At 33.1% G+C, this 23319-nt stretch overlaps 3 protein-coding genes across 10 annotated transcripts; 1 reads left to right on the forward strand and 2 right to left on the reverse strand.

Moving 5' to 3' along the window:
* Positions 1-1925: 1925 nt before the first annotated feature.
* LOC107939143 (myb-like protein X) lies at positions 1926-7874 on the forward strand. Of its 4 annotated transcripts, XM_016872424.2 has the most exons (5): positions 1939-2232; positions 2535-3472; positions 5581-6643; positions 6892-7181; positions 7492-7874. In XM_016872424.2, exons 2-5 carry the CDS (start codon positions 3395-3397, stop codon positions 7621-7623), a joined length of 1563 nt encoding a protein of 520 aa, XP_016727913.1. In that variant the 5' UTR covers positions 1939-2232; positions 2535-3394; the 3' UTR covers positions 7624-7874. The 4 variants fall into 4 exon arrangements, with proteins under 4 accessions (XP_016727911.1, XP_016727910.1, XP_016727913.1 ...); XM_016872422.2 differs by having other exon boundaries at positions 1926-2071; positions 6892-7874; XM_016872421.2 differs by having other exon boundaries at positions 1938-2232; positions 6892-7874.
* An 841-nt stretch (positions 7875-8715) lies between these two features.
* Positions 8716-11623, reverse strand: LOC107939145 (chaperone protein dnaJ 20, chloroplastic). The gene is made up of 2 exons (XM_016872425.2): positions 10597-11623; positions 8716-9073 (listed from the first exon to the last, which is right to left on the reverse strand). The coding sequence occupies exons 1-2, from the start codon at positions 11014-11016 to the stop codon at positions 8924-8926; spliced, it is 570 nt and encodes a 189-aa protein (XP_016727914.1). The 5' UTR covers positions 11017-11623; the 3' UTR covers positions 8716-8923.
* A 1681-nt stretch (positions 11624-13304) lies between these two features.
* LOC107939141 (serine/arginine repetitive matrix protein 2) lies at positions 13305-20140 on the reverse strand. 5 transcript variants are annotated; one of them, XR_001695064.2, is made up of 10 exons: positions 20062-20140; positions 19133-19687; positions 18333-18773; positions 17703-18216; positions 15946-17213; positions 15635-15829; positions 15124-15558; positions 14746-14821; positions 14420-14547; positions 13305-13733 (listed from the first exon to the last, which is right to left on the reverse strand). XR_001695064.2 is itself a non-coding variant. In XM_016872419.2 (7 exons), exons 2-7 carry the CDS (start codon positions 19662-19664, stop codon positions 15521-15523), a joined length of 2988 nt encoding a protein of 995 aa, XP_016727908.1. In that variant the 5' UTR covers positions 19665-19687; positions 20062-20140; the 3' UTR covers positions 15066-15520. The 5 variants fall into 5 exon arrangements, 2 of the variants coding, with proteins under 2 accessions (XP_016727908.1, XP_040944303.1); XR_001695065.2 differs by lacking the exon at positions 20062-20140 and adding an exon at positions 19874-20032; XR_005910150.1 differs by lacking the exon at positions 20062-20140 and adding an exon at positions 19828-19877.
* Between the last annotated feature and the right edge of the window lie 3179 nt (positions 20141-23319).

Here is a 23319-nt window from a genome sequence, read left to right on the forward strand (position 1 = left end):
CAAATGTACATATATAAAAAATTATACAATATGAAATATTAAATTATTAAAAGTTATATTTAAGCGATCAATAATTATAATAAGTGGCAAAATTATGGGGCTGGCAGGGGCTCGGCCTGCCTAAAATGATTTGTTTTTCATATGATCCTTTTAAAATTTTTAAAATTTTAAATTAATAAAGGTAAAATTATATTTTGCCTCCTAAAAATATAAAAATTTAATTTAATTCTTTAAAATTTATAAAGATATAATCTATTAAAATGATGATATTGCATTTTTCTATCGTAAAAATTATAACTTAATTTTAACTCCCTAAAATATTTTTTAGTTTCGCCTATGATAATATAACATAAATAAAAAGCTATATAAAGGTTTGTTTGTGGTGTTTATCATTTTTTTTATTGACTTTGTTAATTATTTAGCTTGACTTTATAATTGAAATAATTTAATTAAAAAAGAGAAAAAAATTTGGAGGGATGCAATGGTAAAAGCAAAATCACATGGGGGGAGAGTCTTGGGATTCAATCATCGAACATTTTCTTCTTCTTTTTTTTGCCTTGTATTCTCTTTTTATATTCAATGAGAAACGATAGGGTTACATGTGTAATAAACAGATGGATGAACTCAGAGACTGGGGTGTTGCCACGTGGTGATTCTCCACTACTTGAAAAGAAAATGGATTTCCTTGCTGTAACTAAACTCATTGGCGAAGGATTCATTGATACAAAACCTCTCCTAATACATATTTTATATTTATTAATATTTTATTTAGTTTAAAATTTAGTTGATTTTTATAAATAGCTAATATTAGTATATTTTAAATCTACTATATTATTTATATTTTTCGAGTTTATTATTTTTTTAATTTTTAAATAAATATTTAAATTTAGACAAATAGCTCAATCTATTAATAAATTTATTCTCCGCATTGCATAATTGCTGTTTTAGTCAAGTTCAATTTTGATTATAAGATTTCAATAGATGGGTTACAATTTTATCACTTTATTAGTAAATTAACGTTTTCAACATCGGATTGATTATTAAATTAATTTTACTGATTCTCGGTTTGATTGGTTTAATTAAATAAATTAGTTTAAAAATTAATATTAATATTAAAATAAAGAAAATAAATTCAGTTGACTATTCGCTATTCGCATGTCAAGTAAAAAGTATTTATAAGATCTTTCGAGATTAATTCAAATTAATTCTCAACCATTAAATTGATCAATTTAATGAAAAATAATGAAATAAGGTTCAATGTTAATTAATTGTAATATATAATTTATTGAACCAACTAAAACTTAATCCATCCAAATTAAAAAAAAATTAAAATATTATCTAATTGCAATTTAATTTAATTTGTATTATATAAATTTCGATATATATTTGGATAAAAAGATTTTCTCATCCTCTTTTAATTTTAAAATTGAGAAAATTGATTTCTTTAGAAAAATCGGAGTAATTTAATTTTGTCAAATTTAAAAATAAGTAATTAAGCATATTTAATCACCATATTAATATATTTCATCAATTATACATAATTTTAATTAGAGTAACAACAAGTTTAGTCCTTAATGTTTACATGTTTTGTTAATTTGATATTGATTATTAAAAATTCAAAAAAAATTAACCTCAATATTTATAAAAATATTGTAGACTAAAATTATTAAATTGAAACCATATTAAGAACTCAAATTATGCATAATTAATAAAAAGTATTAACACTTAATTACTCTTTATTTTCAAAATTAATAAAAATTAAATTACTCCAATTTTTTTTGGAAGGACTGTTTTTTTTTTTACAAAAGATTTGGGCCTTTTTTAGGTTTCTTCTTCGGCCTCTCTTAAATTAAGTAATTAAAAATTGTTTTTGTTTGGATTTGATTTTGTTGTAAGATTTTCTGTCTCGCATCGAACCTCCGAAAATACAAATTAATAATAAGGCCTTTTTCTTTCAAAGAAGAGCTCTTTTATAATTTTCCTTTATTTTCTCTCAAAATACCCAGCACTTCAATACCCAAAGATTAAGAGAAAAAAACCCTCAAAAAAAGAAAAGAAAATCATATAACAGGTAGAAAAAGAAACTGGGATTAAACTTTACTTACTTCTTCTACTTATCTCTTTAATTTGTATTTTCTATAATTAATTTTTTATTAATTCAAGAGCAAAAAAAGAAAAAGTAAAAGAAACGATCTTGTTACTTCCTACAATGCCCAATTTGTTGCGGGCAAGGTAATAATCTTAACCTTTCCTCATTACCCTTCAAATTTCATTTTTTGTTTTTTTAAAAGCTGATTTTTTGGCTTGGAATCGAAGCTCTCTTTTTTTTTTTTTTTGCTTTTTGATCGATATCCATTTACTATTAAGGTACTTAGAAAAAGAAAGTTTCTTTTTTAAAAAACCTTTTTTAGGGTTTTTTTAAATTTGATGGTTAGAGAAAATTGGGGTTTTCTTAATGTTATTCAATTTTAATTTAATGGATACTTGATGTTATCTCAGCTGAAGTTTTTGTTTGATTGAATTGTTTTTTGTAGGGTTTTCATCCGGATCAACAAATTGGGGGGAATTTCCCAAATTGGGAACTGATTAGGGTTCTGATTAGAGTATAAATGAGCTCAACCTCTCGTTTTTGCAGTATCGGATTGAAGAGCTGTTTGTTTCGAGGTTTAAGTTATTAAAACAGATTGCTTAAAGGGAAATGGTGATTGAAAAGCTTTTGGACATGGAAGAAGATTGCTTTCGTATATAATTGTGTAGATAGTGATTCAAAAGCTTGAAGATTTAGTTGTTTTAGAGAAATAGGGTATTTGGGTTTTCAGTAAATCTTTTATGTGTTTGATCTCAATTTGGGGATGGTTTTGGCATTGGATTATATTATTGGGACAAGGAGGTGATGATTCTCTATTGTGCTGCAGATAACAGTGAGGGTCAGATTGTACTGGACCATTTTTGTTTCTTGAAGAACCATTTGGTATACCATAGTTTTTGAGCTAGAATTCTTGATCAGAACAGCATTTCTTTAAGTTATATTTCTATTTGGGGCATTATTGAAGTAGCTTAGGGTAAAGCAACAGTAGGGTTTAGCAGTGATTGGAAACTTGCTGTGGTGATTTTATTATTTGAAGTGATTTAGTCATAGATAGTTGACTTGGGGTTACATTTGAGGTTAGGGAGATTAAGGAGCTTGGTGGGTTTAGGAACTTTTTTTGAGCTATTAAGAGTGACAGGAGTTTCATGGAGGAACACTGAAGCTGGAAATGTATGCAGGGATATGGGGCATGGATAGGAGCATAGTTACTTGTTGTTCCTTTTCTGGGACATTGCTGTTGGAAGATAATCCAAGTGTTTTTGCGCTCAAAAGGCATTCTTGTTTCGTGTTCTAAACTTCTGTGAAATGTCGCGTTGCTTTCCTTTCCCACCACCAGGATATGAAAAGAAGGCTAGGACCGATGACGTGGACTTGCTAAATAAGGTTAACACCGCTTACTTACATTATGTAACATTTTTATGATAGAATTAGCATTCATTAGTATCATGAGAACAAATTCCCTGATCTGAATTAGACTGTAACATTTCCAAGTGATGTTAAATTGCCTTATAAGGTTTCTTCTATCTTGTCTCAATGTATTTTATGTAAATATAGTGTTCTGTGATTTTATTCTTATTGATGATTCAATAATGCCTTGCCTTGCTGAATGAAGAATTTTTATAATTTCGGATTAGGTTGATAGGCTGTATGTTATGAACATGTAGCAACTGAATCATATAGAAATAAACAGTTGAACTGCAGGCTTATTTAAAATGGTATACTGGGATTTCTTGTACTAATTTGTATACTCACCATTAGGCACTAGCTGTGATATTTATGATTGAATGGACATCTCAAGGACTAGTTGTTAGCATCTCAAGATCTTAATTAATGGCTGAATGAACATCTCTCGCTGTGATATTTATGACTGAATGAACTCTATTTGGTCTTGAAATGTATTCTATGAAGACCCATTTTTTCGCCTTAACCAAGTGAATGCGTGATTCTAGAGAAAACTGTGTGTTAGACTTAATAGAGTAACCATTCTGGTCAGCGCATGAAAAGTCCTTACTCCTATCTTTCACTAGAAGGCACCAATTTCTCTAAAGGAAACAAAAAGATAAAGCCAGAGTACCTGGATCACTGCAGCGAGAATAAAACATTTTATTGAAGTGATTAATTAAGCATAGTTAATTGGGGATATTTATGTTGACCATGACTTTTTGTTGCTTTACTGCATAATTTGAGAGGAAGAGTATTTTCACAATTGACATCAAATATGTAGATGAAAGCTATCTAGAATTGCAAGTGAATCTGCAATTAAGAAAATGAAGTTTTTTGGTGTATTTTTCATGTTTTTCTTTCTCGCATTTTAGAACAGTATAAATTAGTTTTGTTCCCGTTCATAATTTCCTTTCCCTTATCCCTCTGGTTTGGGTTATTGTGTGCTGGTGTTGAGAGACTAGAGTCAGTAGACTATATTTCCTTAGTGCATGCAGCTTCCCCCCTCCTGCCCCCCACCTGAAAAGGCAAATCTGTTCCTCTAAGCCTTCAAGTACTATGCATGTATATATGTTAACAATCAATGGTGTCTGAAAGTTGAGTGGGACAATGTGTGTGACAAGTATATTGCGCCTTGAGAATTTCTTGTTTAAAGGATGGAATTTCAAGTGAATAGATCTTCTCTAGTACTTTGGTCTTGAAAGTGTCCAGGGATGGTAATGCTAATGTCAATGAAATCCACCTTGCTTTGGTGGCGTAGTGCTTATCTCCTTTCTATCATCTATTTTGTACTCATGCCATGAAGGCTGTGGTATTACCTGAGTTCCTATTTCTTAACAGCCTTGTTCTACTGCTCGTATATCCACAAAGTTAGGTTAACAACTGCTCCATCATCACCCTATGCACCCAAAATCTAGAAGAGATTTTCGGAACATTTTGGCGTATAGGCAGTACTTTATGGATTTATATATCATTTTCCATGCTCAAACTAGTAGAAGTTGGTATTTTTTCCTAGTTGTTTTTGCATGGTTAAGCTCTTTGGACAAATACCAATTTTACTTATTATGTACTATGTTATGCGACGGGTATTTTGTCTGTGATTTAAAGTTTGGTATTTCATAATTGTTATAGCATACAACGTTTTATGGTAGAGGTTTGTGGAACTTAACAATCTATTCTAGCTAGTGCTGTCTGTTTGCTGATTCGTTATATTGTTGAATGATGGTGGTTCAACCTTGTCTCCTTTAATTCCCTTCTGTCGTAATTTTTCAGGATAGAATGCATAGATTAGCTTCTGCACTAACTTTTAACTAATCCTGTCGATAATTTCTTGATGTACAATTGGTGTGTAATTTGTTGACTGAGGTATTTTCTCAGTTGGTATGCTTTATTCGGTATTAATTGAAACTTGGTGCTATTGGATCATTTAGTGTTACTTTCAACTTTTTAGGCTTACTGAAGATATGTTTGGTTGTTTCCAAGTTACTTAAATGTTCTTTTGCATTGGATTTGTGAAACTATGTTTTTCAAACATTGTTCTCAATTTTCAGGAGAAGCAAAAAGAGAAGTCTCATAAGAAGGAGAAGAAGGAGAAGGAGAAGAGAGAAAAGAAAGAAAAAAAGGAGAAAGATAGAAGCGATGGAAAGCATAAGGATAAGAAAGACAAAAAGGAAAAACACAAAGACAAAGACAAAAAGAAGGAAAAGAGTCGAGATAAAGAAAAAGAGAAGGAAAGAAGTAATCAATCAGAGGAAAAGAAGTTTTCTGGTCATCCTGATGGTCAAAATGGGGAGAAAACCTCAGATGAGAAGAAATTTCTGGGAAAACCTGAAGGTCACAGTGGGGAGAATTTTATCCAGAAAGAGAAGGGTAGGGATAAAAATCGAAGCAGTTTTTCAAGTGAGAAGAACTTTGCTGGGCACATTTCAAGCTTTAACGGGGAGAAGATCAGCCAGAATAGTCATCCGGCTCAAGATTTTAGGGATTCTAAATTTGTGCAGGAGTTGGCAGGGAGGGTCAGAGATGAAGGTGCTGGAGCTGCAAGCCAATTGGCAGATAAGTCTGTGGGTACTAACCGGAAAAGAGATGAGGGAATGGTCGGTTTTGTGGCTAAGACTGCCAACAAACCGGCTGAAGAGAAAGAAAAGTCTAAGAGAAGTGATGATAGGAGGTTCGATGTGCATGGGATCAAGGAGGAGACCAGAGCTGGTGGAAATGCTATGGTTCCGAACCTTGCTGGGGCAGTTAAAGCTAAAGTTGAAGGGATCCCTAAACAAGTGGAGAATAATACCGAGAAGCGAGGGGAGGGGAAAGAAAAGGTTAAAGAAAAAGAAGGTGATAATAAAACCAAGGATAAGCGCAAAGATAAAGACAGAGAGAAGCAAAGTCACGGCAAAGATAAGGATAGGGACAAAGCGAAGGAGGAGAAGGCGAAGGCGAAAGGTGAACATAGGAATTTGGAGCTGGATAACTTAAAAGGAAGCAACAAAGATGGCCCTGGGGGTAACATTAATCTGAAAACTTCTCATCCTTCCAAGGATGGAAACAAGGGTGTTGTTGCTGAGGAAAATCTCCGCAAGCGGAAGAACTTGGAGAAAAATGGATTTTTTCATGGTGAGTTTTATACCATGATTGTATATAGAGTCCCGCTGATCACTTGAAACTTTTTTGGTGTTAGTTTAGGTAGGTGATCACTTGAAACTTTGGTGTCTTTTATCTGTTAAGAAAACCTGTGCATAAAATTGAGCAATTGCTTTCATGGCAATAATTTATCAAATTTTTTGTTAGCAGGGGCTAGAGTTGGAAAGCTCTATAATCATCTTGGTAACAAGTTCCACTTTCTTTTTTGCTTTTTCTTACAGTTGATGACATTAAACCCAATAAGTTGCCCAAAACTTCTTCCTCTCAACCATTAACGGGCAATGGAAGGACATTGGAACCTTGTCAAGCTCCCATTCCACTTACTTTAGATAGCAAGGGGGCAGGAACCAGTCTTAAGGTCGATAATAAAGAACGCAAGGTGAATGGCATCATTGAAGCTCAGCTGTTATCTGTCTCCCCACCAAAGCAATTATCATCAAGTGCACAAGCTAGTCAAATTGATGAAGTGTCTATCAGACCGCCCCATCCGGACTTGAAGTATTTGAGCCAGGTACTTTCAGTGCCCAAAATGGAAGAATGGTCTGATTTTGATGACCAATCATGGCTATTACACAGTATTGAATCTCAATCAAAGAAACCCAAGGTGGGATTTTCAGAGATTGACGAGCCACCACAAGTATGGGCCGACGCTCTGCAGATAGAGTCGGCTGATGTTTGTGCTCTCCCATATGTTATTCCATATTGATTTATCTTTATTTAGTGAGCACATGGTTAACCCTCCTACACTGCAGCAGGGTTTTGCCCTTGTTGGGGGCGGATTCTTTGGTTTTATTCAGCATTCTTTTGTTGTCAAACTCTAGTGTTGCAGTGAATGTTTTCGAACAACTGACTGCCATATTGATCTGCCACGGCAACCATCACATTGGTCCATCTCGTCATTCCACTGCTGGAAGTGTAGGGTGCATATCTGCGTCCTGGTGCCAAGCTACTAATTCATTTCAAAGCACACGAACCGATGAAAGCAACCGAATGACTGAAGGGTGCCTTAAGAAAAGGTAATGTATAAAGCTTGTGCATATTCTTATTTGAATTGCTTAAAGCTGAGATGGTCCTTTCTAATTGAGATTGTGAGAGAAACTAGCTGCGGTCTTTGCAATTCCACTGCAATTTTGATTTGTAACATAGAACTCTTATATTTACAATAAATGTAAGATAGAGGGAAAAAAGTAGTGGCATTCATTTATTCACCTCTCCTGTAAGTGTTGTTCATATTACCATTTTTGCTTTTTGTATACGTTTATAGGTTTTTTTTCGATCAGATTCGAGTCCCACGAAGCTGTCTTAGTCTTGAAATTAACCACACCATTATTCTGTCTGACATCCTGTTAGTTCTCATAACTGTCTTATATTTAATCCTCTGACTGTGTCTGGGTTCTTCATGCTTGTAAGCTACGTTATTCCGACTCTTCTCATTTTTCTCAAAGTACTCGTGTCCAGACATGGATGTGAGGATATGACCGTCAAAGGTCTTCATATACAAAGGAAACTTAGAAATATCTGGTTTTACCCGTGTTAGAATATAAATCAGACCAGTTGATTCAATTGGGAACTTTTAGGTCAAGTAGTTTGACTGTAGCGGTTTAATCGAAGATTTTAAGAACTGTGAAAACTGGAAACCGGAAATCAGATGACCTGGAAGAGCTCCGGTGAACTCACAATTTGTGTATTTTAAAGAACTTCAAAAACGTAAGGGGCTTATTAAGATTAAATACGAGCAATGCTGTTGCCTGCTTGAAGTACGGTAACGGTATTTATAATCTTCACTTCTCTTTAATGCATTCACAGATAATATTACTAATTTCGTCAGCTCACTCATCTTGTTCTTCGCACTTCCATTCGTATTTGTTTCTTTCAATAATCCACTGAGATTAAACCCATTGAATCTGAAACCCTTATCGGTTTAACCTTTGTTTCAGTTTTTTTACTCATCATTGTAATTTGATTGAAAGAATGATTATACCATTTATTGTGATCATTTGTTAAAAAACAAAGCGTAAAATGAAAAATCACAAAGAGGCTTCAACTTCAAGACCAAAATATGAGCAAAGTAAAATTTAAGACGAGCAAGTCAAACTCTGATAGATTTTATGTACATACTAGAAGACAAGTCCTAAAATTAGCATTGGAAGTCATATTTTGAGCAATGCTATATGTATACAAGAGAAAGCCAAAAAAGCTAGCAGAAGGCGTTTCATGTTTTGTATGAACAGAGGTTGAAAGGGAAATTCTGTTTTATAGTTCTTTAGATAATTCTTCCCTTTGCCTACGCATTCGAGCTCCCCATGACATGTTTCCTCCGGCATCCCTGTTCCTGCTTCTTCTCTTCAGCTCTGATAGCTGAGATTGCCATCTATTTTTCCACTCGCTCCGATCTTCTAGATCCTGGTTGTGAAGAAAATGTAAGAATTTAAAGCAAAAACGTAATGGATTCTCTCAACGGACGAGAAAATATGACAGTAACGCAGGAACGTCGAAAGACTCTAAACAGTTATGCGTATTTGTCAGCCCTGAAACAAATTATTACAGGCTAGAAGGAAAGCAACTTTCATCAGAAAACAATCCAAGGTTCAGAAGAAGATAACAAAAGCTTAAGATTTGCCAAATATCATACAGTATAATTAAGGGACCAGACAAAACCGAAGGACTTCATCATTAACGGTATTTAGTCACAAGCAGCAAATCCTATTGGCAAGGAAAGCAACAAATGAGGTCTCTCTGCTTTGCTCTAATAACCATGGCAAATTGAGGGAGAATGGCAGCTGCCCATGTTTGAACCCGAGACTTTTAAAGCATACAAGTGTGGCAATCACATCTCGCTCATATGAAAGCTATCAAAGTTAAGGAAATGTTTGAAAATGATGCACCAAGAAACAACTAATAAGTACCAAAGCAAAGGAGGAGGACTAGTTAACCATCATTCACATTTGCAAAGACAAGGGAGCTAACAAAGGCAGTTTCATCGTATTGCAAAGCATACGAAAACTCCAGGTAACTAACTATACAGGAACTTAATCGGTATGGTGTCAAGAAGGAAACGGAAGTCGAACTAACAGCTTAGACTCAAAGACATAATGAACACATTAAACACTATAAGTGTCCATTAGTTTTGCAGAAAATGACTTCTAGAAACGATGTCCTCGTTCACTAGTATTTCTTTCAAGAGAGACAACTTGGTCAACGAAAAATTAACCCATTTCTTCCGGAAAATGTCTTAAGCTTTAAGCACCATAGATCCCCTATGAATTGAGTTCAATCCCACTTTAAAGCAAAGCATAAAAAAAGAAATCCTAAGTATTGTTCAATCCTTTTTATATCAATAGAAATTTGCAGAAAAAAAACAACCGCCGACAAAATTTATATTAAAGTGGATGATCCAACCAATAGACTGTCAATTTTCTGAAAAAATAAGTTGAATTTTCATAAACCAATTTTCTAAAAGATGTACCTAGTCTACACTTCAATACCCTTGAAGCTTTAGGAAATACAATAATTTTTTCTATGTTCTAATTATATTGGAAAGGACCAAATTTCCATATGTTTCTCTCAATTTCAACAGACAAAATATACTAAATTTCAACCAATCCCAACTACAATATAAATTGAAAAGTTTGTCAAACCATCAATCCAATACCCAAAATAGACATCAAAATTATTACAATTTGAAATTCCAACTTAAAAGCTACCAAAGTTCAAATCTTGGAGAAAGAAATTAGATTCATGGAATAGAACAAAAAAAAGGTTGGAAATTCCCATAATAAAAAGTGAAAAGAAAAATAATTGATCAAAAACCTATTTCAAGAGCAAAACAAATAAAACCCAGATAAATAAAGCTCCCAAAAACATTTAAAAAAAAACCAAAGTTAAAATTAATAAGAAAAATAGAATAGAAAATAAAAGAAGAATACCTCATCGTATTGATAACGTCGTCTAGCAGAGAAAGCAAGGTGAATCCCCAAAGCTAAATCCTTATCATACAAAGCCCTCCTCCTTGGATCCGACAAAGTCTCATAAGCTTCCTGGACCCGTATAAACCGCTCCGTATACTCCTCGACCCGATCCGGCGGCGAAACATCCGGGTGGTACTTCCTAGCTAGCTGCTTATACGCTTGTTTTATCTCCAACGAAGTACCCCTTTCTGATATCCCCAGTAACTCATAAAAACTCATCTCTTTCCTCGCTTCGTCGATTTTCGCCTTGATTTTGAACAACCCAAATTTAATCCGGGTCGGTTGGAACGTTCTACGTAACTGGAGGAAGGAAGTTTCCGGCGAAAAGAACCGGGCGTCTGTCCCCGGTATCGCTGTCAATCCATAACTGCAACGCATCTTGCGGGGGGGGGGAATTGGAAAAGATTTCTTTGCCAATTATGAGGGAAATTTGTTCATTAGTTAAGTTTTGCAAAAATTGAGATGAAATTTAGAAGAAAAAAATGACAATAAATTAAGAGAAAAAGAGAGAAATTATTGGTTGTGTGGAGAGGGAAGGAAGAAAGGGAGATTAGGAAGGAAAATGATATTTTGTGGGGGGATGAAAGTGAAAGGAAAATTTGTTTGGAAGGATTAGAACACAAGTTTCCCTTATAAACTCGAAACCTTTATTAAGCTTTGTTTTATTTTCCTTTTTAATTACGAAATTGATATAAACTTCATTAATAATTTAACATTTAGTAAGACACGTGTTAACTCGATTGTCATAAATATTTATTAGTGTAGAAAAATATAAATTTGAGTATGTTAAAATATATTATTTTAAAAATAGATTAGGAGTAATTTTAAATATTGTATTAAAAAAATCAGATATAATAATAACAAATTTTTTAAAATTATTTTTAGTATTACGTAAAAATAGTAAACTAACATAGTATTATACATATATGCTATGTTTGATGTCAGTATTATTTGTTCATCACGTTTTTGAGCTAAAAAGTTTTTCTTCTTTTTATTTTGTAGAGGTCATATTTTTTACATGAGTTTTTACTTATTTTACCAGTTTCTACTTTAAATTTATACTAATTATTTTTTTATTTTATGTCTAGTTATTATAGTATATATGTAATAAATAAGAATTTTTCTTTATTTTATTATTTAGTAACCGAACAAGACAATAACGATAATTGGATCAGAATTAAAATTTTAAATTTTATAAATTAAAAAAATATCAAATTAAAATACAAAGATTTACGTAATATTTGATAAGTTAGAAATTAAATATTGAATTTGAATTATATAAATTATATGGATATGTTTAGCAAAAAAAAATTATTCAACAAAATGGGAATGAAAAATAAATAAAGAGTAGTCAAATATTGAAAGTAGTCTTAGACTAAAATAAATAAATAAATAAATAAATAAATAAAATAAACTTAACATATTTTTATTAAGTGACAAAATAACTTTTATTTATCTATCATTTTCAATATTTTTATTGAAAAATCCTATGAGGTAGTTCTTATCTTAAACATATTTAGAAAAAGTAAATTATTGAAAAGACGAGCTTTCAATTAGTCAAAAAAATTTTATTGACTAATCAAATAAATCCTATATTCATATATATAATTAACATATTATTTATATTTTAAAAGAAATTTGGGAATTATTCCTTTTTATAAAAGTATAATGCTCAAAAGGATTTGAATACTTATGCATTCTGGAAAGTCAAATACGCATACAAAGATTACAAATTAACTGATAAATATTAACCTTACTTAGTAGGTAAACATACAAATCTTTGAAGTGCCTCTTAATATTGCATCTACGGCTCTTCGACAAAGCAAAGCATTTAGTATTACTTAATAATTGATTTAATATTATTTTATTTTTTAAAATTAGAGAGAGAAATTTGGTTTTTATAAATCCTAACCACTTGACATCTCAGAACCGTTACTTTCCAGTCCAATCATAAAATCATTTACTCTGAAGTTTGGTTTTATCTATTTTCTGAAAAAAAATTGGAATTCCAATTGAGAAATATCCAAATCAACTTTTCAGAATGTCCACATCCACATCCACATCTCACGTAACCCATCAATTGTTTTCAATTTATTTTGGGTGTTTTTCTATCATTATATTCTCTCCTTTAATTGATTAAGTCTTAAGCATAAAAATTAATGTTCTAAGTATATTAAAACACATTATTTTCACATTTAAGAATTGAAAAAAAGTTAAATGAGTAGTTTTAAACATTGTATCTAAAAAAATTTACTATAAATTTTCTGACTTGGACTGTTAGTACATTTATTTTAAAATTTTAATTTGAAGGCATGCAAATGATTTTCTAATCCTAGCTGTAAAATGAAATAACTTCTACCCTAGTATTTATTCAGTGACTATCCTTTAAATATTGTAATATATATTTGGGATAAAAAAACATTTATTAATTTTTTATTAACTTGAAAGCCATTTTTTCTTAAAATTATATTATTTCCATAGACAAATATTATGTTTCAAAAATTTTGGAACTCAAATGAAAAAAGGAAAAATGTTTGGTAGAGACTTAAGAAAATTGATCGATTTATCCTATAATGCATATATTAAAATGATAATGATTTTCAAATTAGAAGCTAAATTACAGATTAATTAAAAATGAGTAGTTAACAACAAAGAACACAGCTAGATAAAGAACATAAAAATTATGATGCACAGTGTGACATCCAATTGGAGTTTAGAGAATTAGGTTAAAAATGTCTGCTTCGTCACATTCCGAACATGGTCCTAGATATCCTCTAGAGGCCCTCCAAACACGTTTAAAAAAATAACTAAAATATTGCTTCGACTCTTCATTTTTCTTGATATATCTAAACCACAAACAAATACCCTCTAAACTCTCCAAATCATGAAAATGAAAAATTGAACACAGTCATGTTAGAAAAATATTAGTATCAATCACGCACACATGAATCCAAGTAAATATAGTGCTGCATGCTAACTCAACAATTTCCAGTGTTTGACATCAAGGCTGCGCTCTTATACCACCATATCCATGCCTCCTAGAACAAAAATACAAGCCAAAAAAAGGGGGTGGGGGAGGAAAAAGAAAAAAAAATCTGGAAAGAAAGGGGAAAAGAAAAAAAAAAGAAAAGAAAGAAAGAGGAAGACCGAAGATGATAAAAAATGGGTGAGATTTAGACGATACCATCACAGCCCTAATTGAAATCAACCATAACAAATCATCAGCTGTCTACCAATTCCAAATTAAAACAAAAATGGCTAAAATAATAATAATAAAATCCCTTGAATGTCATCACTTTATCTATGCAAGTCCCTATACTTTTGTTACACTCAAATAAACCCCTACCCTTTATACCTTTCATTTGAAATAAAAATCTTTAGTTAGGTACAAATCAAAGATAAAAAGACTAATTTGGGACTTGCTTAAGAAAAGTGAAATAGTTCAGAATTAATTTTTTTAAATATTTTAGCCAACAAAATTTCACTCTCAAGTAAGTCTCAACTACAAGCTAAACCCCCAAGGAAAGGCCATGTAATGTTTCAATTTTAAAATAGGAAACCTGGAAATGGTTGACATTAATTTTACCAGGAGACAACCATGCAACAAAGTAGAATGTAATGATTTCAAATTTCTTCCTTGATCAAATAGAGTTTGAGGGACCAATTGGCATCAAACTACCACAGCCAGAGCAGTACTATCTAGGCCGCAAATGCAAGCAAATCGAACTTAACAAGTACTACCATATACAGAACTGAGACAAGCAGTATCATGAAAGATTACCTGTGAATAAACCACAAAATTATTTTTATGATCAACCAATCTGGCTATGGGGCTCAAATATAGACGCTATTCATCCCCGCGGAGTCTGGTTACACGGGACCTTAAAGTAGCTTTGGAAAAGAATTTTCCTTGGAAATGACGAAAAAAGGGAAAAAAAAAGAAAAAAAAAGAGAAAAAAGAAAGAAAAAAAAATACAAGCAAAGTGAAAAGATAGAACCAAGCCCAAAACGCAGCAGTCACCTAATTTGAATCAATCAACACTAAAGAAATTTAAACAAAATATATATCTAATAGCATTAGCTCTCTGCCACAAAGCAACTGCATACCTTCACATAGATAAAGTTAAAAATCAACCCTCCAAACTGATCACTGACAGGTCCAACAGGAACACCGTGAATAAACCTGCATGAGTTGGGATATAACAGGCTGTCTAGACCATCAAAGGCAAATAAAACAGGTCCTATGATCAAGCACATCAATCAAAGGCCAAGAGTCGTAGGACATCAATACGGCTAGAAGACAAAAACGATCGTGGAAGATAAGCATGCGTTGGAATTTAAAGAGATGTACACACGAAGAACACTTGCTAATACATACATAAACATAAATAGAGGCAGAAAGGATAGATCTAAACAAAGAAGCAAACTTTCAAGTAAACACTTCATAAATTACAGTTCATAAGCAGAGATAATGGTCCAACATACATCTAGAAGTAAAAGAGCCTTGCTACAAACATTGCATGGTTGATTGCAGAAGAAAGCAGAACACTGCTTGAAATACTTTATCCATTGTAAATGTGAGCTCAAAGACTTCAATGCCAATCTGTTCCACATGCCTGCAAAGGATAAAAGAGCACAATGGCGTACATTTATGAAGAAACAACAATTGTCTGAAAAATCCAAACACCAAAAGAAACACTAAGCAATGTCTTAAGTGACTGCTGTTCGTATAGGAGCCAAAAGCTGTCATCGATCTTAATAGCTTGTTCATATCTGAACAAGCTTGAATTGATCAAAGGCTAAAGTGGAGACTGAGTCAGACAGCTTGGAACAGCTTTAGTCTAAAAAATCCCCAGGTTCAGTAACACATTAAGCCCACGGCTCATTTCTGACGAGGAGAAATGGATTGATCTCCTGACCCTGCAAATAAAAACATTAATCACCAACCGTACAACTCTATTAGTGTTATTTCATTTTTGGTGATTTTTGACATTACCATTACTACCAAGCCACTGCTTACTACTTGATCTTTCAAGTCTGTCTGGTTCATCTGCATTCAATTTGCTATTTGGTGAGTGCCCTTCATCACTGTCAAATTTTGGTAAATATTTGCTTCTCAGCTCCTGATCATCATTCACTGAAACTTTCAAGTCATAAGCCTCCTCTTTTGAAACCAGCATTCCATCATCCCCTGTATTTTTCAAATAATTAAAAATGGGAGTATGCAGAGCCCATTACCGTATCCAGTCTTTCCTATTGTTTTGCCAAAATGTGAACTTTTATTGTTACGATCTAAATAATACTTACCTTCAGCTGACTTTGACCTTGAATGCCTTCTGTGCCTCGAATCATTGTCTTCAGAACTTCTTGGTGAAGACCTGCCTCCTCTAGGAGGCTGAGCTTCACCAGATGCTAAATGCTTTTTGTCATGACGTTTTGATCTTTCATCTACTTTATCAATGGATCGATGTTTTCCATCAGTAGACTTTGACCTGGAGCGCCGTCGGTGTTTTAATCTAGTTTCATCTGAATTTCTGGGGGACCTCCTGCTTCCTCTGTGATGCTTGCCATCAAAAGATCTTGACCTTGACCTCTTTCTATCCCGATGCTTGCCATCAGCAGATCTTGACCTCGACCGCCTTCTATCCCGATGCTTAGATTTCTTATCTCTGCTTCTCTCATTCCTCTCTTTGGTGTAATGCCTACCTTCAGCAGATCCTGATCGCGATCGCGAGCGCCTTCTATCACCGTGTCTCAATTCATCTTTTCTCACTTCATCAATTTTACTGCTGGAGCGAACCTTGCCTTCTACAGAAATTGATCTGGACCGCCTTCTGTGTTTTGAATTGTTTTCATCTGAACTTGCAGAAGAAGACCTGCTTCTTCTTTGAGGTCTACCTTCTGAAGATAATGACCTCGATCGCCTTCTACTGCGGTGCTTTGTTTTTCCATCTGGGGTCTCATTCTTTTTGTTATCCAAATCAACAGACATTGACCTAGAGCGCTTTCTATATTTCAATTTCTTTTCATCATCATTCTTTGGGGATGACCTATTTCTTCTGTGATGCCTTGGTGATGTTGAACCAGGACGGGATGATTTCCTAAGCTTAGGTGAACTTTCTCTACTATGTTTAGGGGAGTCAGAATCTACAGGAGTTAATTTTCTAGTTCGAGGACTAATACTCCTATTTCTCCTCGAAAGAGATGAATGACGATCACGCGATCTCTCCGAATCTCGTCTGCCACTCCTGTCATTGTCATCCCTATCTCTATATGAACGTCGTTCACTTTCATATCTTGAACGATGATGAGATCGCACAGGTGATCTGGACCTACGGTCCCTTTGGAAACGGGGCAGAGGTGAATAAGAGCGAGACCTCCTCCTTCGCCTATAACTGATTGGTGATCTTGACTTTGACCTTGACTTTCGCCTATAAATGATTGGTGATCTTGACTTGGACCTTGATCTTCGCCGATAACTAATTGGTGATCTAGACTTTGATCTTGATCTTCTCCGATAACTAAGGGGTGATTTTGATTTGGATCTTGACCTTGCATGAGAAGGGGATGGTGACCTATAAACAGGAGTTATAAATTAGTATAACCCTGATTTATCATTAAGGAAATTTAAAGCCTAGGAACATACAGACAAACAAGGGAAGACTTCGATCTTTTGATTCCCAATATGTAAAATATCATCTGTAAGACAACGAAGATTTAAAAACATGAAAGAATCGGAGCAAAAAAGACATGTTCTACTCATGATAAAATACACATCATGAACAGTATTGATTGAAAAACAATGCTGCAGACAGCAGCCTATTGTATACCCATAAGCCCAAAGGACCAAGACATAGATACTCCAAACATGCTAAACAGTGACATTCCGCTTGCAAATCACTTAATCCCATGCAACTTTATAATAACAGCTCTTAGGCAAACATAGGAGAACACAAGTAACTCCATTCTTTAACAATATGGAAGCAAAGCCTCAGCAAATATTAAGCCTTAAGAAACAATACATGCTTGCAGGGAAATAAACTTGTCCTGATGAGAAGACATACCTAGACTTACTCTTGGTTTCCTTCTCTTCAGAAACAAGTCCATCAGCTTTCAGCTTCCTACTTATTTCTGCAGCTCTTGCTGCAGCTAATTCTGTTGCAGACTTCATACTTGCAGCTCGGTTAGCTGCCTGCTGAGCAGTCAATGTTTGTTGCATAAGCAAAGCCTGCTGGAATTGCAACTGTTGCATGGCAACAGCTTGCTGCATCATCAAAGGCAGAGATGAAGAAGTCAAGGATGAAATAGCAGGTTTCGGAGGAAGTGTTTTGGCCATTTCCACATTTAATGGTCGACCACCAATATCCATATTGTTCAATGCCAAAGCAGCTGTTGCTTCCTCTGGTTTTGAATATTCTATGTATGCAAAATGCTTTGAATCAGTGATTGTACACTCAACAACTGTACCACAGAAGCTAAAAAGCTGCTTCAACTGTTCCACTGTGAGAAGTGGGTTAAGATTGCTAACTTGTAGGGTTTTTTTCAATGCATCACCCTTTGCAGCTTTGTCAGGAGAGTCTGACAAGGAGCAGATAACTGTGAGGTTAGACACTTAGCTAAAAAGGAAATATATAGGACTTGGAAAGTAAATTAAAGAAATGACGCAGTTGAAAGCAAGATAGTATAAACAGTACCAGATGAATCTTTGGTTGACTGAGTTTGTGATTGCACCTGAGCAGCATGAGCTTGAAGGGCCTGAGCAGCAACAATAGCCTGAGCAGCAGCCATTGCAGCTGCAGAAGGTGCCATAGGAACCTGACTGAGAGTTCCCATGCTGGTTGTTGCTGCCAAAGCAGTCATCAGCAAATTGTGGGGAGGATGGTTCAATTTGCAATCAGTTTTAGCACAACGGCCATTGAGGTATTCTCGACAAACTTCCCCAAGAGATGCCCCCATTCCTGGTAAAATAGCACCACCTGAAGCACCAGAAACAATACCTGGGATCATACCCAACAAGCCGGGGAAAGCTCCAGAAACAGATCCTGTGTAGTTTGGCATGTTGGGCATTGTTTGATTTACTAGATTTGGATATGTGGATGCAGGCGCCACCCCTAGTACAGCTCCAGTAGAAGTACCTGCATTATAACAAATTCAACATCTGCACCATGAGCACTAAGAATGCAATCAAAAGCTATGCCCGAAAGTGAAGTCAAACATCTCAACACTAAACAATAACAGAAATTCAACAGCAAGTTAGATGGCAGCGGCCAAAATTATATGAAGGTGAACCACATCAGGAAATTTTCTCATTCCAAATTGTGAGGCTTCTTCACAACGAACAAGGTAAATAATACTATTTCAACTACTTGAACATTAAGAAATTTACATTATATAGGACAATTAAATAGGGTTAACGAATATAGAAAAATCTACATGACAAGTGATAGCAAAAGATACAATTAAAAATGAATAGACGTAGCCTTAACAATGTTACCTGCACTGAAGAACACTGGGAATGGGCTGCCCATGATGGGTTTCCCATTGCACTCAATGTTCACCATATAGTTCCCTCTCTTCGGCACCACATAAGTCACCGTGTAAGTCCCATCTCCCATATCCTTCACAATGCCCTCCTGTTCCGCACCCCCAACACCCACACCTGGCGAAACTTTCACCTTAATCTGCGCACCTCCACTCTGCACTTTCCTCCCATCTGCATCCTTTGTTACCACCATAAAGGTGGAGGCTGCACATGCCGTGCCACCAGCTATTCCTGGTCCTGCTGCCATGCACTTAGCAGGATCCACAGATCCAACCGGTTTGTCCACCAAGTCATTGGTGTCCTCAGACTCACTATCCGATGAAGCTGCCACCACATCCTTGTTACGGCCCTTATCAACATCTTTGAATGTGGCTTCGAAAGCCGCTTTAGCAGCGGCAGCTTTTTCAGCCTCACTTTTCAGCTTGGCCTCTTCAGCTTGTTTCATCCATATAGGCTTTGGAGCAGCTGAGGTCCGATCCGCCATCAAATTTAAAAAAACCTAAAGACCTAAAAGTCAACAAAATAAAATTAGCAATTACCCAAATTCTAAAATCTAAAAATACCAAATCCATTTCAAGTATTGGAAAAAAAAAAGCGATCTGATGTACTTCAATAATCCTAGAAAACTCCAAAACTAAAAACTGTACCAATTTCAATTTTCAATTCGAATGCAACCCTAGAAAGAGAACCTACCGAATAGGTGAAGCAAAACCTTAAATTCGAAGCTAAAAAGGGAGAAAAATACGTTAAAATTAAGCATTTGAGATTCCATTTTTCATAATTTGATAACTTTTGGAGTCCATTAGGCTATGTTTGGATGCAAAGAAAATTAAGGAAAATGTAAGAAAATATATTAAAAAAAAAAAAGGAAGGGGCATTACCTTATGCTGCAAATTTGGGATCCGACGGCGAAGCCGGGCGGATAACGAATATATGTACATATATAGGGCTGAAAGCGATGCGATGGGGGGCAAAAGCGGGATTTAATTATAAACCTTTCGAATAAACAAAAAATATTGGTCAAATTTTAGCTTTGGTCCCTCTATTATGTAAGCATTTGGGATTTAGTTTCTATAATTTTGTCTCTACTTTGTAATGTTACTAGTACGGTACTTCCACATTTCACGTTGGGTTAATTATTTGCTTGTGTCAAATTATAAAGTAAAAATTTAAATATGAAAATATACTCTAAAGCTAGGTTCTCATAACTCAGGCCATTGTTTGTATTGTTAGATTAAATAAATCATCAAAAACCTATAAAATAAAATAAAAAATTGATTCAATCAGTCAGGTTAACTAGTTTGATGCCTTTCTAGACCGATATTCCAGTCAGTTCGATCCAATTTAAATAATCATAACTTTAAAAGCCCAAAAAAAAAACACAATTAGTGCAACTTAAACTCAAGCCACACTTGAGACGGTGAACATTCTTGACCATCATACCATCACATGAGGTTTAGACAAACTCTTTTTTAACTCCTTATGTTAGCATAAATTTTTTTTTGTTAGAAGTGGTGTTTTCAAAAAAAAAAATTATGTCATTAAGTTAATTGAAATAGTTAACTATTAATTATTTAAACTAATTAATGATATTTTAAAAATAAATTGAATAGATTATACTAAATTAAAATCCAAAAATTTAAATTTAAATTTGAGTATAATAAAAGGATCAAAACGAAAGGAAAGGAGGATCAATGGATTATTCACATAACGATCAAAATTTTCAAAATAGTCATATAAATACTTAACATTTACAAAAGTGCTTAAATAAAAGGCTTCTCAAATGCTGTATATCATGTTTCAAATTGCGTTTCTTTTTTTCTTTTCTTTTTAAACAATATCTAATTCAACTATCACTTTTTTTTATTTTAAATACGTCAATATTCACCTAATTTTTACTACAAACTAAGTTAAAAGTGTGTAAAAAGCCCTTACTTGAGCATTTCTGTCAAGGTCAAACCTTTATATGAACATTTTGAAAGTTTTGATTTTTATATAAGCAATTCCTAACAAGTTGATCCCCAATTTAAACATTTAAATTTTTTTTACCTCAATTAAGAGGAAAAACTAGGGATTTTTGTTTCGTTTAAAACTCAAAATGCTTTTTTTACCCTATTAATATTTTACCTAAGTTATTTTATACAAAAGGATATAATTAAAAAAATTATTATAATCAATCAATTTATTGATTATGTCCAAATATACATAAATAAAGATGTCATTTTATTAGAGATTATGTCCAAAAAAGATAATATAATTCGAGTTTATAAATAACTCGCATCAATTAGAAAATATCCAACCTTCTAGATAAAGAAATATTTTTACCTTGTTATGATCCATAAAACTAACAAGAAGGGTTAAAAGAGGTAAAAAGTTATTGGAGGAGCATTGGCTCTCAAAATTTTAGAAAATTTCTATTATACCCTTTAAATTTTTTTGAAATTTCAATTAAATTCTCAAATTTATTAAAAAATTTAATTAGGTCTCTGAAAAGTTTCAAAAATTTTAAGTAGACCCTTTAATATTTTTGAAAATTTTCATTAGTCCTCACAAAATATTGAAAATTTCAATTAAACCTTATTATTTTTGAAAATTCATATTAAATCCTAAAATTTTTAAAATTTTAAGTGATCTCCCAAAATTTAATGACACGTTGTACTACCAAGGACTACTATGGATAAATTAAAAGGTTGATACCACATTACGCCTTCTAACTTTTTCAATGTATTTAGTGAAAATACCTAATTACACTGAAAAAAAGGATCATGTTGAATTGAGGGATCACTTATTAGAGCTAAGGGGCTTCAAGCACAACGTGATTCTTGACAAGAAGTTTGAATTGGGCAATTGGGAGAGCTAAGGGCAAGTCCCTAACCTCTACAATCTCTACGATTGTTTTAGTATGATGAATGTATTTTTTGTGTTTTTTTTTTATATTTCAGAAAAATTAATCTCTTTAAAATTTGTGACTATTTTTAATAGTGTTATTTCACGTTTTGAATCAGAGTTCTTTCATTGAAAGTGTAATGTACTTATTGGTAAGATTAACATTTTTACTAATTAGTCTAACGAGACAACCGTGTATTTTTGGGTAAGTTTATAACCATTGCCATCTTGTAGTTGGAGATTGACTCGATGATTTGAAAAATTCATTGATTTTACTTTAGACATGAATTTTTTTTTAAGATTTAATAAAATTTCTAGTTTAGTTTTTGTATTTTTTTAGATATTCAAAATTTAATTCCTGAATTTTTACTTTTAAGAATTTAGTTTTTATAATTGTCTGATTTAAATCATAAAGTGCATTTAATAACATTATTAATTGATGTTTGTTATATATAATATATGGTAAGTTCTTATTTGAAAATTAAAGTTGAATTAATAAAAGATATTCAAATTTAATGAAAGCTAATTAATTGGGTTATTAATTAGACTTTATTTTTTAAATTAAGTAGAAATTTTAAATTCTAAAATTAAAAGTAGAAAAACTAAATTTTAAAGCCTTAAAGAGTACATGAACTAAGAGCATAATTAAACAAAATTTTAAGCATAAATTATAAAAAAATATTTTTGTTTGCCTCAAGTTACATTTTAGTCATTTATGTTTGAAATGTTACATTTTAATCACTTACGTTATCATGTTATAAATTTTAGTCACTAAGCCATTAATTGCCATTAATGGTGTAACGTTAAGTTGACGTGGCACTTTAAATAATAATTTCAAACGAAAATTTTAGCTTAATTGTACAATTGGTCCACATATTTTTTCATTTTGAGCATTTTAGTTTTTTCTTTTATGTTCTTTTAACTTTCTTTTTTTTTTCTTTTTTTTCATTCTTTTCTGTTTCTTCCTCTGTTTTCCTCCCTTCTTCATTTCTCTTAACGCAGTTTTTCTATGTTTTCCATTTTTTAAAACTATTTCACAAGCTCGCCTCACTCGAAAAAAAATAAATTGTTCAAAAAAAATGGTACAGGGACTAATTTTAACAAATGGAAAAACATAGTAAAACTATGTTAAAAGAAATGGAGAAGGGGAAAAAACAGAGGAAGAAGCAAACGAGAATGAAAAAAAAAGAAAAAAAAAGAAACGTTAAAAGAACATAAAAAAATTAAATTGCTCTAAATGAAAAATTATGAGG

This window comes from Gossypium hirsutum, chromosome A02 (genome assembly GCF_007990345.1).
Source record: "Gossypium hirsutum isolate 1008001.06 chromosome A02, Gossypium_hirsutum_v2.1, whole genome shotgun sequence".
In the NCBI taxonomy this organism is placed as follows: Eukaryota; Viridiplantae; Streptophyta; class Magnoliopsida; order Malvales; family Malvaceae; genus Gossypium; species Gossypium hirsutum.